The 16907-nt window shown below is 39.5% G+C and overlaps 1 protein-coding gene across 1 annotated transcript; it reads right to left on the reverse strand.

Moving 5' to 3' along the window:
* Positions 1 to 2887: 2887 nt before the first annotated feature.
* LOC140281684 (FERM domain-containing protein 7) lies at positions 2888 to 16802 on the reverse strand. The gene is made up of 13 exons (XM_072376180.1): positions 16779 to 16802; positions 13384 to 13530; positions 7959 to 8063; positions 7826 to 7868; positions 7581 to 7659; positions 7340 to 7437; positions 7056 to 7170; positions 6674 to 6821; positions 6162 to 6257; positions 5266 to 5429; positions 4890 to 4958; positions 4529 to 4604; positions 2888 to 4126 (listed from the first exon to the last, which is right to left on the reverse strand). Exons 1-13 carry the CDS (start codon positions 16800 to 16802, stop codon positions 2888 to 2890), a joined length of 2403 nt encoding a protein of 800 aa, XP_072232281.1.
* Positions 16803 to 16907: the final 105 nt, after the last annotated feature.

Here is a 16907-nt window from a genome sequence, read left to right on the forward strand (position 1 = left end):
ATACTTCCAATTCACTCCAAAGTCGGCTCGTGTCATGCAAATTTGCAAAAATCCCAAGAATTACTTTGAAAGAAAAAAAGGCAGCATGGTTTAGATTTGCAAAGTTGCAACTAACGAACCACAAGACTTTAAGGTCATAATGCAGAGGACCATGTTTTGGGGACAAACCAAACCACAGCATATCAGCACAAATGTCTCGTACCAGCTGTGAAGCACGGTGGTGGAGGTGGGATCATTTGGGCTTGTTTTGCAGCCGCAGGACCTGGCGCACCTTGCAGTCATTGAGTCAACCACAAACACCTCTTTATACCACAGTATTCTAGTGTCAACTGTGAGGCCATCTGTTCAACAGCACAAGCTTGGATGATATGGGCCATGCAACATGCAAATCTACAATGGAATGACTGAAAAAGAAAATAATTCAGCTGTAGCAGTGGCCGAGTCAAAGTCCTGACCTCCACGTTATTCAAATGTTGTGGTGGAGAGCTCTGCTAAAACAGGCACCTACACATATCATTGAACTGAAGCAGTGTTAGAAAGTAAGAGTGGGCCAAAATTTCTCCACCACGATGTGACGGACGGATGACGCCATACAGGAAGTCCTTATGTCCAGTTCTTACTGCTAAAGGTGGTTCTACAAGCTATTGAATAGGGTGGTGTATTTACTTTTTCACAACGGGCATTTTATTTTTTTGAGTTGTTCATTAATTAATGAAACATTGTAATGTGTCATGTGTTGTTCATATCAGTCTATATTTACCACATTTGAAGATGACATCAGGATCAGGCCCCCTCTCCCTCTTTTTTTTTTTCCTGAAATCTTTGAGCTGACAGAGGTTTTACTTTTTTCTTTTTCTCACATAATTGGTGATAATTTCTTTGCAGTTGTGTTGTTCACATGATTCATTGACAAATGCAACTTTAAACACAATCAAAAGTTCCCAGTTTTATGTACAGAATTAGTTAATTATAAAAAGAAACGATACGTTGTTGGACTACATCACCCAGACAGTTTCTTAAACAACTCTACAACTCTGCATTTGGGTCACAGCCACACACCAAGACTTGATAATAAAGTCTAAGAAGTACTCTTTACGAGAGGTGTCAAGCTGATTTGATTCTTTTCACTAAATCGTCAAACAAGGATTCATAGTTAATCTATAGTTCGCTACAGTTTGTGTATTATTTTTGTCGCTTGGCCATTGGTTTTGTGTGGTGATTTGGAAGATGGTAACTGTAAAGAAATGCTATAGTGGCAACAACTGTTGCAAATGTTTGTCTAACATTTTTACCGTCATTCACTTCCAGTTGTTTTTATTTTTTAAAATAAGTCCGATTTTAGGGATTAAAGCCTTAACAACAGAACAGTCTGCCAACGGACCTCTTTCAATGCCTTTTTCAGTGGATAAAAAAGACCTAGTCCATTATAGAGTCTCTTAAAGCAGTGTAAAATTGACCATATAGGCTGAGGGGAAAAAGCTACTATACAGCAACTCGGTTACCCGCTGTTGGCACTATTTAGCACAGATGTCACAGTTGAAGCCGTCATAAAATTGTTATGTTACTTTGTGAGCACAGTGGACAGCAAACAGAAGGGATAACAAAAAGAAAAGTCAGTTTGCTGTAAACATTTATGCCGCCTTATGCCTGCTGTGGAAAGGCACTCTTAGAGGCAAACTGAATGCATATGAACAACAATAAAAAAAATTTGGATTTTTGGTTTGGAATCCAGATATTTCTAAATCACAACTAATTAAATAGAAATGCATTAATATAAACTGTGGAAACCCCCCCCCCCCCCCAAATTCTACTTCCAAGCCAACATCTAATGCCAACCCAGCAGACAGCCTGGAGGCAGATACTCTACATACGCTGGTGTCGGTGAAAATAGTATTTCCTGTTGGTGCATCAGCAGTTCCCCTTTTTCACACCTTAGATATGCCTCATACAGCTTTAACTGCAAGGTAAACTATTACGAAAACGTATAACGTCATACAATTAAGTGTTAGTTTGACATAGGAATAACTTATTTAATTTGAGCTGTTTACCAAACCAAAGTTGAGTCACATTTATATCTATAATGAATAGGGAAGCAGACTTTCCATGTACTTTCAGTATTTTTTTCACCCCAAAATTGGTAGATAACTTACAGCTTTTTATACAGCTGTTCAATAAGTGTTGCCAATAGTGATATTTGGGATTTCTTCAGTAATTAATTAAGCAGGTAAAAAGTCTTGAGTTGATTCCAACAGTCGGTTTTATATTTTATGTTGCCGTGAACTTTCATGTGGTCACAGGAGCCGTCGGTGAAAGTGACAGTTAATCCAAAGGCTGCAAAAACAAAACCTGCTTGAGAAATAAAATGGTTAAATCCGCAGTTTGGCACACACAAGTGTGCTCTGCAACATGAGCAGGGACAGCAGTGGTGGAAGATGGCAGGAACCTACAGAGGATTCTGTTTAAACTGTAAAAAAAATGAACCTTTTGTTTATGATAACACAAATTTATCAGATTATATTTGAGACCAGAAGTTGGAGGTGCAACATATTAAATACCCTCAAATTAAAGCTAAGAGCCTGCACTTAAAACCTTCATTCGTTACGTGACGTCATTTACATGTATTGGTAAACAGTTGCAATGACAAAAAGTGTTTAAGGGCCTATCTGGATGTATTGATTCTTAAAACGATGTAAGCTTGACCCTACAACGTGAAGACGAAACATCAGCCAGTTCTCAGAATCTGTTTTCACTTAAATAAAGGCAATGATTTATTTTAACTGCCAATACACATTTAATGCCTTATCTACAGTCCACAGAGGGTGTCATTTATAAACCATCCTGGCAGTTTCAACTGCCATCGTATCTTGAACCCCTGTAATGTCTTTATCTACAGTGTCACTTGAGTGATCTTTTTTTCTCCTTTCGTGCTCTCTCCTCCTTCATCTGATTCTTTCTTATCCTGTTCCTCCTTCAACTGTTTTTTAACAGTCTCCTCAACTGCTCCATCCACCCTCTTTTCCTCCTCTCCCTCTTCCTCCTCTTCAAGTTGAAGGCTTCCGGAGGAAAATCTCATCCTGGCGAGTCCGGCGGGCCGTACAACCCTCCCCGACTGTGGGGGTGGACAGTAATACGGGTAGAAAACCTCCGGATCAGAGTCACTGTAGCTTCCTTTGGTGCCACCAATCATGCATACTGAAGTGGGACGTTCAGGCAGGGGGGAGGAGTTGAGTGGGAGATAGGTGGGCCTGGAGGGACGTGTAAGATGAGGGTAGTAACCTAGGGGTCGAAACTCAGAGGCAGGGTTAAAGGCAGGGTTTGTACTCCTTGCGAGATGGAACTTGACATCTGGTTGGCTTGCCACGCGGCGAGGCAGCCCCGGGAGGAAGTTGCAGTCATCACTGTAATGCCCTGCCTCTGTGTGTCCAACTCCCAAAAGCCTGGATCCATTGCTTCCTGGCTGATAGATCCTGGCCAATCCCAGCCCACCTGAGCCACATGGGTGGAAGTTCCTCCTCACTGGTGAAAGAGGTGGCAAGTCGTGCCTGAATGGGTAAAAAGCTGGCCGTGGTATGCCTCCCACTGGCACATATTCCTGTCTCCTTGCAGGCGGGAAACGTTCCAGTGAGGAAACGGCAACGTAGTCTGACAAATAGGGGTGTCGGTTGAGTGGCGAGGAACCAGATAGTGGGAACGATGGAAGAATGGGGTGATACTGGTATGCAGGGGTGTTTGGGTAAAGGAGAACCAGCTGCTGTGCAGCATCGGGGTGTGGCTGGGGGTTTGGTCGACGTCGTGACCGGTTGCCATAGACACCTGCAAGCCTTTGGGCTTGTCGTTGCGCTCCATTCCGTCCCTCCCTCACATCCTCCATCAAAGATGCGGAGGGAGATCGTATCTTCGGCGAGGGGGTTGACTGGTAGAGAGATGGAGAAAGGGCAGTGACATGACAGAGGGGGTATGGCCTGTGGGTGACCTCAACAGATGATTGGCTGCGTTTAGTCCGTCTTTCACTGATTTCTATATTATTAACACCTCTGTGTTGTGGGTCCATTTCGTCCTGACTGTAAACCGCCAGAGCACGACTTGATCGGGGAAATGGGTGGAAGGAGTAGGACTGTTCGTACATCTGAGGAGGTAAGACACACACAAACAGTTGTGTATACATACTGGGACACAAACAAATGATTGTTTTTATTATCAACTAATTTGTGAATGATCTATTTATTCATTTCTTTTGGCCATTACATTGAGAAGGAACAGTGAAAAACGCCCATCACCGTATCGTAGAGCCTGAGGAGATGCTATGAAATGCCTTTAAATGCAGAGCTATTCCATTTACTAAACTAAAGATCAGTCCTCACATTTAAGAACATCACATCTTAAGATATTGGTCATTCTTTTGACGTAAATTCACATTAATCTATCATTTAAAAAATAGCCAGATATTTTTCTGATGATAAAATGGATGCAGTTCTACATCTAGAGATATGTTCCGTCGGTGGTGGAATGGCTGTGAGCTTTGTATTACCTCTTTGGAGACATCGGTGAGGAGATCAGGAGAAGATCGACACTGTCTGGGATCAAAGTCTGATTGACCGTGGCTCCTGGACACAGAGAGGGGAATAAAACAACAGGGAAAGCACACAGTTGTACTAATCAAGCTGGAAACTTCATACTCCAGATGTATATATATCTATATATCTATATATAGATATATATACATACCTCAGAACTGTGAAAATGACAAATTGGTGTTTGGGATTTAGCAATAATGGTGGATCAGTGCATTATCTGTACTTTCAATTTTCAATTTTCCTTGTGAGAGATCAATATCTACTTGCCTTCACTGTGTGATCTATTATATCTAGGCTTGTAAAATGAATTTTTACCTCTCAAAGTGTAAAGCCTTCTTCTCTCCTGATCCCATACACTCCAGGAGCTGTTTCTGGGTTCTCCCACTGCCACAGCAAAATAACAACATGAAATCGTCAAAATCATCTTTGCAGATATATTACAGTGTCCTACAACATGGGGAAAAAGGAAGACAGAAGAATGAAACAACTGGCAGGGCTGCTACATGCCTCTGAACGTTTACATGCTGCAAAAACAGCCTAGGAAATTTAAAAAAGACTGACTTCACAGGGACTTTTGAATGAAAGAAGTTTGTAACCTAAAACACTGATCATTTTTCATCTTTCAACCTTTTGTGTAAATAATTGTAAAGATAAAAATAAACAGCAATGAGTGTTTTTGCGTGTGTTATACCTGTATCTGAATCTGGAGCCTTTAGAGGATAGCAGAGTTTTATGTATGGTCTTCGGTTCCTCAGCGAGCCTGAAGAAAGCGTGGTACTCTACACACATCTTCCAGAATGATTTACACACATCACGACTGGTCATGGCAAACTCTAGAGTATCCTTACATGATGGCTGGATGGGCATGAAATAACACTTAAAATTATGCTTGCACTCATAAGCCAAACACTATGGCCACCCTTACTGACTCTACGATACCCTTGAAAGTGTTCTGTGGTATCAGGCACCAGCATGTAAGCCATTCATTCAAGTGGTTTTAATGGTCTTGTGCGTTCCAAGGCTTCCATGGATCAGCCCCGGTGAAGTACATTGTCCACACCCTAAACCTAAACTGTTGCACTTTCACAGTTTGGACCAATCGGATTACTTCTGGTGAGTTTTCTTCATGACTAAGCAGAAACATAACACACATCTTGGTGTTTTTTGTTGAGTGAAAATGAACACAATGAGTGAAAATGTCCTCCTAAATATGACCCAGTGGATCGTTTGCTCATGTACGCTATATTTAAAGAATATATATATATAGTGGCCGAGAGAGGAACTGCACCTGAATTGTAAAAATGGCTTTCATGGTGGTGACAGTTGTGTTATAAAATTATGCATTTTTGCCTTAACCATGATCATTTCCTAATCCTAACCTGTAATGGCACTGAATAAACTCGACCAGGACGCCTGGTGTTTATATGTACTTTATTATTGGCTGTATTTAAGGGTAGCTCACTAATTGTACCATTCAAAGCATCTTCCATTTTACATGTTATAACTTACATGTTACATATTATAGCTAAATAATAATACAATTTTGTTATTTTGTCTGAAAATGATTAAACTTAGTCAGGTTCTCACCCCAACTTTGTCGTGTAGCTTGATAAGGAAATGCTTGCGCTTGAAGCTTAGCTTGCGAATCTTTGCCCAGCTGAATGTGTTGATTTTGGTGTTTCCCTGGAAGGAAAACAAGAATAAATCAATGAATATGTGCCTGAAAGCACAAAAGTTGTGATAAAACATGCTCTAATCTTTTCTTATGTTAGTCTCCCAACTTTTCCAGATTCAGTCATCAATTTGAGATGTACATATGAGGAAATTTTCCAGCTGTTGGTGGCACTATATAAAAAGTCAAGGGATCAGCAAGAGTCTTCATCCTTTGGATCCTTTAGTGAGTATCCCAAATTTGATGTCAGTCCAGTGGATGTTTGTCAAGACGGAGCTCACTGTTTTAACTGTTTTAACAGTGGCTTTGCAGTGGCTTTTTGTGGTACCTCCTGGCTTTACTCAGGGGAAATAATTGTGTATAAAAGTATTCATAATCTTTTGTATGTGTCTGCACAAGTAAAAAAAAAAAAAAAAAAACCTCATGCCTGAAAGACAAGCACTCCAGAGTGTGTTACAGCCAGGTTAATCCTCATCCCCTCCCCGTCGTGGGCAGGGTGAGGCCTGATGCCGTACATTTCCAGCTTTCTTGCCACTTCCAGCAGGTGGATATCGGAGTGTGCTGGAGAGACTCCTCTATTGAAATAGACAAAGACTAAGTCATTTAAATGCATACTTTTTGTGACTTTACAACCATTCCACAGGCATTTCTTCAAAGAAGAGCTCCACTGGATAAGAATGATCACACTTTTAATGCCTTTGAGTGAAGCTTTCCTCTAAAAGAATAATCTTGTGTTATGTTGTAAAACTTTTTGCACCAATTGATCCAATGTACACATCTAACCCGATCTAATTTGTTTCACGTCATACCTGTGTTTCTTATGAAACTTTATGATCTTGTGGTCCAGATATTCCTGGTTGGGGACATAGTGCTTCATCTCCAAGTGTTGACAGTCCAAGTCCTCATCATAGTCCCCTATCTCTGCTGTAACACAAACATACAAACCAATACTGTGTGCTGGCTTTTCACTGTCTTTCAAATTTTCTATCCCTATATGTAAGCATGTAAGCATTTGAGGCAAAAAAATTAATGGCTTGTATTTAGCTCTCGATAACAGCTATTTTATGAACATTTGTGCTCTTCTTTTGCTTACATTGCAGTATATGAGAGACCAACAGGGCGGCGCTGTTGTCGTTACACGTTAGACCGCCATTAGACAAATCCTGCTTTATCTGTAAGGCAAATAGATACCTGCACATACAAAACAATTATATATACGATTATATCTGAATAAAAGGCATCGAAAAACATAAACGCTCATGAAATACAAAGCAAATGTCTCTGGCTCAGGGAAAAAATGTGATGATACAAACTTTAGAAATTGCAAACTTTACCTGGTGAGGCTTTTCTTCAGTTGTCCAGGGTCTGGTGGGAAGAATTTGACAATAAACCTGAAGAATAAATCATTGTTGTCTGTCAGAACGAAAAGAAAAGAGCCAGTGTTATTACTTTTGTCTCAGATAGTTTGTTTTTTGTGGAAAAAAAAAATATTTCACCAAAGAAGCAATCATAAAGTCTTGCCTTTGTTACAAAGTCACCAAAGTTCTTTTTTTTTTACATTAGGAGAAAAATAACTTACATGTAATCTGTTTAACTAGGGGCTTCAGCAGCTCCAACCAAACCTGCAACAGATACAGAAAAAGCTTATAGTCAGATATTAAAGAAGAAAGTAATTCTAAATGTGCATGTTTGTGTGACTTTGTGTTTCTTACATAATGGCCACTGTGGTGTCTAAACTCCAGTCCAAAGTACTCTTTCTCCAGCAGTTTCAGATGACCACACACTTTGTTGAAGAAGTCACCCCCTAAAATCTTTGGCTAAAAGAGGCAGGAAATTAATAAAAACATGGTGTTAGTAGGAGGGATAATTGGATCATTTTTAATTGAAAAGTTCTTGAAACTTAGGTCTGTGGGTACTCTCGGGAATATTCCTCAACTCAGTTGCTTTATGCACCCAAACTTTGCATAATTGAAGTTTGCATAAGGCTGTATCTTCAGTTATAAGCATTATGGTCATTATACTATACATTGCTTTCACAGTAAGCCAAGAGAAATCCAATGCCAGGGTAAGCTGTTTCCATGAGCTAGCACTGAGAGAAAAGTACTAATTTAGAAAATATATAGACTTTTGACAAACTAGCCAATGCACCTTTCACTGTTATATCAGTTGCATTGCGTAGCATACTCATATCTTCATAAATATTTGGAAAAAGCATTGTCAAATGAAAATGCTGTCAAGCGAAAACTCTCATAAAGAGTATCTATGCAGGGATCCCTGTCAGTTTGTTTTCGTTGTTAATACAGACTAATAAAATACACATATTTTTTGCCAATTGAATCAGTCTACACATATCTGCATGTTGTATGCAAAGACACAGATTAAATGAAAAAAAAAAACATTTGTTGACAAAGAATGACACTGAAGGCATGTAAGGTTTTCGGAAAAGAAAATGTAGTGATTTCACCATTTTTGAGCTCTTATAGTGAAACTGTTACATTTTGCACTGTGGACCAATGTAGCGAGTATCATGAGTATGATAATACAAAACAATCCATCACTGTAGATGGAGGACATGTAGAAAAACCTAGGGCCTCATCTATAAAACAGAGATACAATCAGCTATGAATATAAAGATGAAGAAGAAAAGCAGAATACGACTGATTAATGGTAGAAATTACAATTTTACAATTATTCTTTTTTTCTTTTGCCAGATATTATGTAGAACCTGTGAGGTTAAAATGTTGCAGTTCTCGTTTAAATGACATACAGTTATAGGAGCTAAAATCAGGCATGAACCAAATTTCACTTCTCAATCAAACCAAAAAATGTCTTCCTCCTCCCATCTCTATTTTCTGCTCCTGCCCTCTTCCTCTGTCATCTCTCTAATCACCAAGATGGTGTTTGTGCATTGTTCACTTAATGCAGTGGCAGAGTTTTAACATTTTTTTTTTCTGTCTGCCAGCCTGTGTTTAGCACCCCAGCGTGGGTCACTGGACGACCCCCATTAACTTGTCATGGGCTGAAGGAGGAGGAACAGAACAGCTGTTAGAGATTATAGAGAGAACACAGGCCTAGCTGATGATTACTGGAGACAAATGGCCGCCTTCAGAGCAGCAGAGCAGTTAGTGAAAGTGTAGGAACAGTCAATGGAACAATGCTATTTTACAGCTAGAGAGGAATGAATCTGTGTAAAATGTCACAAAATACATCAGTATTGTCTCAAACAGAACACAGTTGTAAAATACATTTTCAGTTTTGTGACTATCCTGGTCTGATCTACGTATCTTACATGCTAGCTTGGCTTAGCTTAACAGTTTGTTGTGTAGAAAAGAAGAAAAAGCCAACTGTGCACCACTGCAATCCCTTCTGAAGAATTTAGATGCATTGCAAAAAATGACAAGGAGGAAAAAAACTCCCAACTATAATTCAACTATGAATACAGAAACATTGCAAAAAATAGGCTAAAAGTGCAATCCAGCAGTTCCCAACCTTCAGCCCCATCATTGTTAGGGTCTGTAAAATGAAGAAAGATGGGGAATGAGGACATGTCAAAGTATTGATACAACATGTCTTAACTTCTGTATGATTTATTGTATGTTTTAGATAATTTGAATAAATAAATACATGTCATTCTGAAAATAAACGATAGTAGCTCTAGACAAAGGGAAGGTGCGTGGCACTAATTGCACATTGTGATGGGGAGCCCCATCTTGTGATGAAGGCTCTCCTGATATGGTAAACTTTGTTTCAGGTTGACTATAAAGTTTGTCAAAATGGTTAAATCTGTTGGAGAAAGGGAAAGATGGAGATGCGAAAAGAGACAGAAACCTTACCTAGAGAAACTGAATTTTGCCACCATAGAACAAGATAAACAACACAGACTAACATCCTGCGATGGACATCTGGACCTCATCCAGATGCACTACCTCCACTCAGATTGCAACAAGTTATAAACTGGGTTTTTTAACTTTGCATGAGTTCAAAATATACAAATCCAAGAACTCTTGAGAACATTTTTGCCTTCTGTAAGATCTACTAATCAACTAGCATGTGTTGTGCCAAAATCCGGACCCCCCTTTCTTTCCACCTCATTTAATAAAGTACACCAATTAGAGCATCTTCAGATATATTCAGCTGTGTGTTCACTTTCTACCGTCATAGTCAGTAGGTGTTATAAGTCTTTATATTGTTAATAAAGGTTGGCTGTGTTCTTGGAACTTGTATGTAGTGTTTTTAGTAGACAGGTTTGCAGTGTTTAAAATTTTGTAAGGTTGACTGGGAGAGAGACATGGTTTTCCAGACCAGGCTTACAGTATGTGAAGGGTCCCTGCATGCAAAACTCAGCTTTAGTGATAGCGGGACTCTTTCAATATGAAGTTACCATTATTTTATTTGCACAAAATGACACTCCGAAAGTTTAAAATGTGTAAATGCGTAAGTGACACATGACGTATCCGAAGTTGCGCATTCCCATGAGATCATGTTGTGTGGTGTGCTCAGAGTCACTTCTTCATAAGAGAGCACTATATATTGACTATTGATGCAGCTGGTGTGTCTCTTACCTCTGCAGGAGGATAATTGGTAGTATGCAGCTGTAGAGCACTTTGTCAGAAAGTGACAGTAAAACATTGGGAATAAGAATGTGAACCAACGTAATCTGTTTTCTTCTGTAAATTAACATATTAAAAAAACAGCCCATAACCCTTTAATTGGGTTAAAGGAGATGTATCACTTTTCAGTGTAGCATTGTATGCACAGCGTAAGCTATAATTATGTACTTCCAAAGCCATAACAAGTCTTTTTTCCCAAGAGAAACTCCCACTGTACACACAGTAGATTTATTTTGCTCCTGCTCCTTTACACTCTTTACATCAGTCTGCTCCTTTCTTTTCCCCTGCATCCTGTCTAATCATTTCTTGGGGATTTTGCCCTGAAGCTTGAAGGATCGGGGTCAGAGGAGAACACCCTCTCTCTTTTTAAACACACACACATTTCTACATGATAATGGACTCCCTAACCCCTCTTTCTCAACCTGATTCTAACCTCATTCTCTTCGGAGGTTTGAACCAGCACAATTACCCCCACAAACGGTCTCACTAACAAAGTCTAAAAGTCAAACCGGTCCTCACAAAGATAGATCTGCTGTTCCACCCCTACTTTTAAGATTGCAGCATCTGCAACTCTCACTCATTATCCTCCCTGTTTGCCAGATAGACTATATTTATCACAATTTATTTTTGCTCCTGCCCATCCTTCCATCCACACTCCTTTTTCTTTCCTTTCCTCTCTCATTTACTGTTTGTGTTTTTCCTTCGTTCTCTCTTCTTGTAAAGATGCTACTTATGTCCCAGGGGCCACAGGGAAACTGTCAGGGAGGGAAGCATGGGCGTGGAAAATGGAGCGACTTTGCTAACACAATACTGCAAGCCACACACAGACGTACACAACCGGAGAATCGCTTTTTAAATTGCACTAGTGCCTCGCAGGCGACGTCACCATGTTGAAAAGGCGGCCTGTCACTCAGCATCTCCTGACCTGGATAGTGGAGCACATGGCAGCTCATACCGCATGAATCTCATCCAGCTGCTGCTCACACATTGCACAACTGGCAAACATCTGCAACTGTTTTGATTTTTAAGAAGATACAAGCACATTAACAAAATTCCCCTTAACGTTTATTCCTTCATTATTTCCACTAAATGAATCTTCTTGGATTCTTTCTTTTTGTCTGCTTGCTACACAAAAAATATGAATATACAGAAGCTAACGACTGTATCATTTCCAAGAGGCTGATTTGCACAAGTGAACAATCATTTTTGGACATGATCTTTGCCATGTTTACTTGACTTGTAAACAATTTACAATAAGCATAAAGCACCACAGGTTGTTGTTTCATGGGGACGTTAAAGTGGGGGCAAAAAAATTATTATTTGATGGGGCACAGGTTGGAAACCACTGTTTAGTCTTAAGCTAAATTTTACAGTTCGTTTAATTTTTGTCCAAACATTACAGTATTTCCCTGTGGATGTGTAAAGTAGCCCAAAGAAAAGAAAAAGTTTGTTGATGTGTACGTTTTGTCAGATAGGCGGTGGTGTCCTCCATGTCAGCTGCATTTGTTACCCTGGCAACCCAGAAACTTATACATTTCACTTATTGCAAGGGTAATGACTGCTACCTCCCCAGGCAGGTGTTTCATTAGACCTGCGCCAAACTAAAGTAAAGTTCCAGCATCATCTCATTGTCCAATGCAGATTGGTGAAGATCACTTTCATCCAATCATCCACAGTCCATGACAGCCTCTCTTTGAAACCTTGTTTTTATTCTGTTGTTAGTGATGGTTTACGTCTTGCTTTTCTCTATATGCATCCGGTTTCCTCTAGCTGCCGTCTTACACTTCAATCCCAAAAAATAACTCGTTTTTGCTTTCTTTTCTTGTGCATTTCCATTTTCAGACGCTTGGACGTCTGTCGTGGTCGACCTGTATGTTTCTCTTCCACAAGCTTCCCATTTTGTCTGTACTTGCTCCAAATTTTAGACACAGCTGATTGTACATATTTTTTCATAGATAATAAAAAAATAATATTTTTGGGGTATATTCATAAAACCAGAATATAAGACTGTTTGACAAAAAAACAAAACAGTAAATCTGTTGTTTTTCATCAACAAAACATATATTCTGTTATTTAAGTATCAGTACTTCAACTTGAAATGACTTGTTATGACTAACAGATCCAAAGCTAAAGAAACTGAGCGTTCATGTAAGACAAAAAAAGAAGAAAAAAACAAGAATTAGCAGAATGAACTGCTCCCTTGCCCTTTGAGACATGTTGAAGATAAGTGAGCTCTGTTATGTGACTGAAGACACTCACAGCACATTGGTTGTCTACAATGACAACATTTACTCCAGCACCAGTCTTTGTTTTGTTTTGCTTTTTCAGAAGAAATGGGAAGAAAGTGACAGTAAAAGAAGAAAAAATAACTCTGAAATACCGTAGTGAATGTGATACATCCATAGAAACAAACAACGCAACATACATTTTACGCATTGAGCAACTAATTAATTAAAAATTTAACAAGAGATCTGAGCATACCGGTAGATTAAAATAAACGCGCGTCTGTCACCTCTCAAACACTTACCTCCACCTCGAACGTGCGCTCACTGTCATCCAGAAAGATCACGCGCAATCGGAGCTTGGTCTCCTTGGAGACCCGGGATTTGGTCGCGAGACTCCCGAAAGTCCCGGTCCGCCGCTGTGGGTCCCCCATCTCCCGCCGTGCGTCTCTCTCAACAAAAAACACCGTGATCGGCCACAAAATCCATCTTCCTGGCAGTAAAACCCTCAAAGATCGGCTTCACGCGCTCCTCATCACCACCAGGATCATCACCGCCGTCCTATCAGGTGCTCCGGAGAGCCGCCGCGGCTGCTGAAAGAGCGCGCGCTCTCCAGATGCGTAATGGCAAGCGGGCGTCGGCCTCAGACATTAGTTGACTCGGTGTCTGTGCAGCTGGAGGAGGGATCTGGGCTCCTTCACTGTTAAATCGGTGGTCAAAAGTAACTACGCACATATACTGCACGTGCAGCTCAGTACAGCAGAACACCCAGGCAGTGTGTACTTCACTAAAATGACTAAAACATAATTTAAACAGCGAGTTATTAGAATTTTCAAAGCAATTGGATGTGATTTGATTGGAATGTGATGATTTGCTGCTGTTTCTCCTTTCAAATGACATTAAAGACGATCATTCTGAGGTTTGAAGTTTTGGTCAAACAATACAGCCACTCCAAAAATGAGCTGTTTTTACAGTTTGGGGTAATTGTGAAATTCTGTTCCTTTTTCCATATAATGCCGTTCACTTGTTAAAAAGCTCCAACATCTATATCAAACATTGATTTCTGAGTTATAATAATATCAAAGCATTTAATGTAAGATGTAACATTAAATGAGCTGAACTCAGTGGATGCTTCCTGCATCGAGTACTTTTATGTACCTTAACATTACATAATCCGGTAGCTGCTGTATTTCATACCATGGTTATGTGTAACGCTAACTACAGTAGTGCTCTAAAACTGTGTAAGTAGCTACAGTAGTTTTAAAATATTGTTTGAATAAATGCAGCATTTTACAGTTTTTTTTACAGAGTTGTATGGAAATAAACAGTCGAACACTGCAAATGAATGTTATAGTAATCTACATTGCAGAGCTACTGTGTACCATAAGGCTTCTTTAGGCTATTGCACCTATTGCAGCATTTCTTTTCAGCGGAAGTAAAATAAGAGTGAATGACAACTGCGAACTTGACTAAACATAAAGCCAAATACTTATTGTGCAGTCTCAACAATAATGATAAACCATCCAGAGAAACACATTTTTTAAAGATATGTTAAAAGACAACTATGGCATAGATGGTCAACAATCAACGACAATGCTTCCCTCTTGGATCAGAGTGAAAGGTATCTGGCATAAATAGACACACATATACAGGCTCCAGTTGGAATCTGGAAGACTTTTGGTCCCACAAAGGGCAAATAAACAAACAAAATAATACATAAATAGACAAATTAATAAAGTATATGAACATTAATGTTTAATAAAGACATCCAAAGACAGAGTGACTCTGTTAAGAAACACTGAGGTAGCTATAGCTTACAGTGGGCATTAGCCGAAAGCCGGCATCGCGAAACACGCCACTATCAGGCTTATTATTGTTGTGTATACGGCCAGGAATATACACAGGCCTCGTTTATTTGGAGTACAGTTTGTGCACGTCCTCAAAAACTAATGCTACACGTTTGTGAGCTGCAATACGTAGGTGACAGATAGGGGCAGTGTCAAGCCACATTTGACTGACTGTGGGGTCAAAAGGTCAGCAACAGGTACAAGTATGGTGTGAAGTTTTGAATACAAGTTTGTGGAGAAAGTCTGCAGTTATCGGTAGCTTTAGAATATACCTTTGCCACAAAGTGACAAACATGTTTGTGAAAATCGCTGGTGAAAGATTAGTGCTATTTTTGGAAACAGAGAAAAATTTTGGAGAAACGTGGTTACTGCACCGATGGCGTGTTTTTTCCAGCACAAGTTAACAGTAGTAGTACACAGGTAAGTATGTGAACAATTACAATGGAGCAAGTTGCTTACGTGAACATGTGAGTTATATTATTCTTATATTTAGTATTGTATATTTTTGGCTCAAGCAGACACTGGTGCTGAGCTGACCCACTTCTGTTTGTTATATGCTAACTCCCAGAGGGGAACAGCGGTGGCTAAACAAGGATGTCTTCTTTTTTAGCTTATTTTTTCAACAAAACAAATATTTTTGCCCTGCTGGCCTTCTAGGCTTGGGTTATTTTGTAAGAGAAATACTGCTGTTAGCATCACTGTAACCTGCTAATGTGACAGCTACGCAAGCTAACATGTACTTACTGCCTCACACGCTAGCAACAAAACAGCATCAAAGATATTAAAGTTTTGGTAAGTTTTCCGTAATAAATATAAGTATAATGTTCATGCAATATTTGTATGCATGAAAAAACCTATTGCAAACAAAAAGTAAAATTAAATAAGACCTACAGCAAAAAACATTTCCACAAAAATCCTAGACAGACCCAAACGTGAAAATGGGCATTCGGTTGTTTTTCGCAGTCAATTAATTTCAGATTTAGTTTAGATTTACTGTGGCCTAACATTTTCCCACAATGCACTGAGAATCTACAGTTCCTTACGTTACACTGCTAATACAGCAAAGAACTGGAAACAGTCATATTACTGTGAAAAATAACAAAAATCACGTACAGCTACTTTTTAATAAGAATAAAATGAAAATACTGAGAGGGCATAAATATACTAAACAATCCGTAAGTAGAGAATTTTATGAAAGTCATAGGCTCCAAACATTAAACTGAATTAAGATAATAACAGTAAACTCAACCGAATCAGTGTTTAAAATGAACATGACAGTTATATCAAACTTTATATCAGGCCTGAGGACAGCTGTAAGGCTATCATTATTAAATTTGGCATTTCAAGTAAGGTTTTTCTTTGTACTTGTTTTGGAGCGAGATGCCCTTTTTGATCCACCACATCTATTTCACAAATCTGGTTATTTCAGCTGCAGCCTCTGCACAGAGAACGTCAACAAATAAGATATGTGATAAAGACTAAATACACACAGAAATCTGCTGAAATGGGACCCCACTTGACCAACAGCATTAAAACATCAGTAATATTCTTACAGTAACATGGAAGCTCGAAAGATATAATAGTTTGAAAAGGTTTTTTGAGGAGCTCCATATAGATACAAAATGAGATGTCACTGAGTGAGTGTGTGTGTGTGTGTGTGTGTCCTCTATAGGAATAATATAAATTTCACGGTGGCTGGATGCTTTTAGAGTGGTGACCTGTCCTAAAGTAGGCTAGTAGTGCAATGCCTTCCCTCGCCTGCAGCATGCACTGAGCACTTAGTGTGAGTGTGTGTGCTTGTGTGTACTCATTTTTGCACCTTCAGTAGGACCTCTTCTGGTATAATTACTGACCTTGTTGGGACCAATAGTCGTCATGGGGACCAAAGCTCGGTCCGAATGAGGCAGAATGTCATTTCTGGGGTCTGTTCAGAGTTAGGGCTGAGGTGGGATTTGAGGTTTGGTTAAGGTTAGGGCGTACAC

Source organism: Leuresthes tenuis, unplaced genomic scaffold (genome assembly GCF_036924035.1).
Source record: "Leuresthes tenuis unplaced genomic scaffold, fLeuTen1.0.hap1 SCAF_22, whole genome shotgun sequence".
NCBI classification, from domain to species: Eukaryota; Metazoa; Chordata; class Actinopteri; order Atheriniformes; family Atherinopsidae; genus Leuresthes; species Leuresthes tenuis.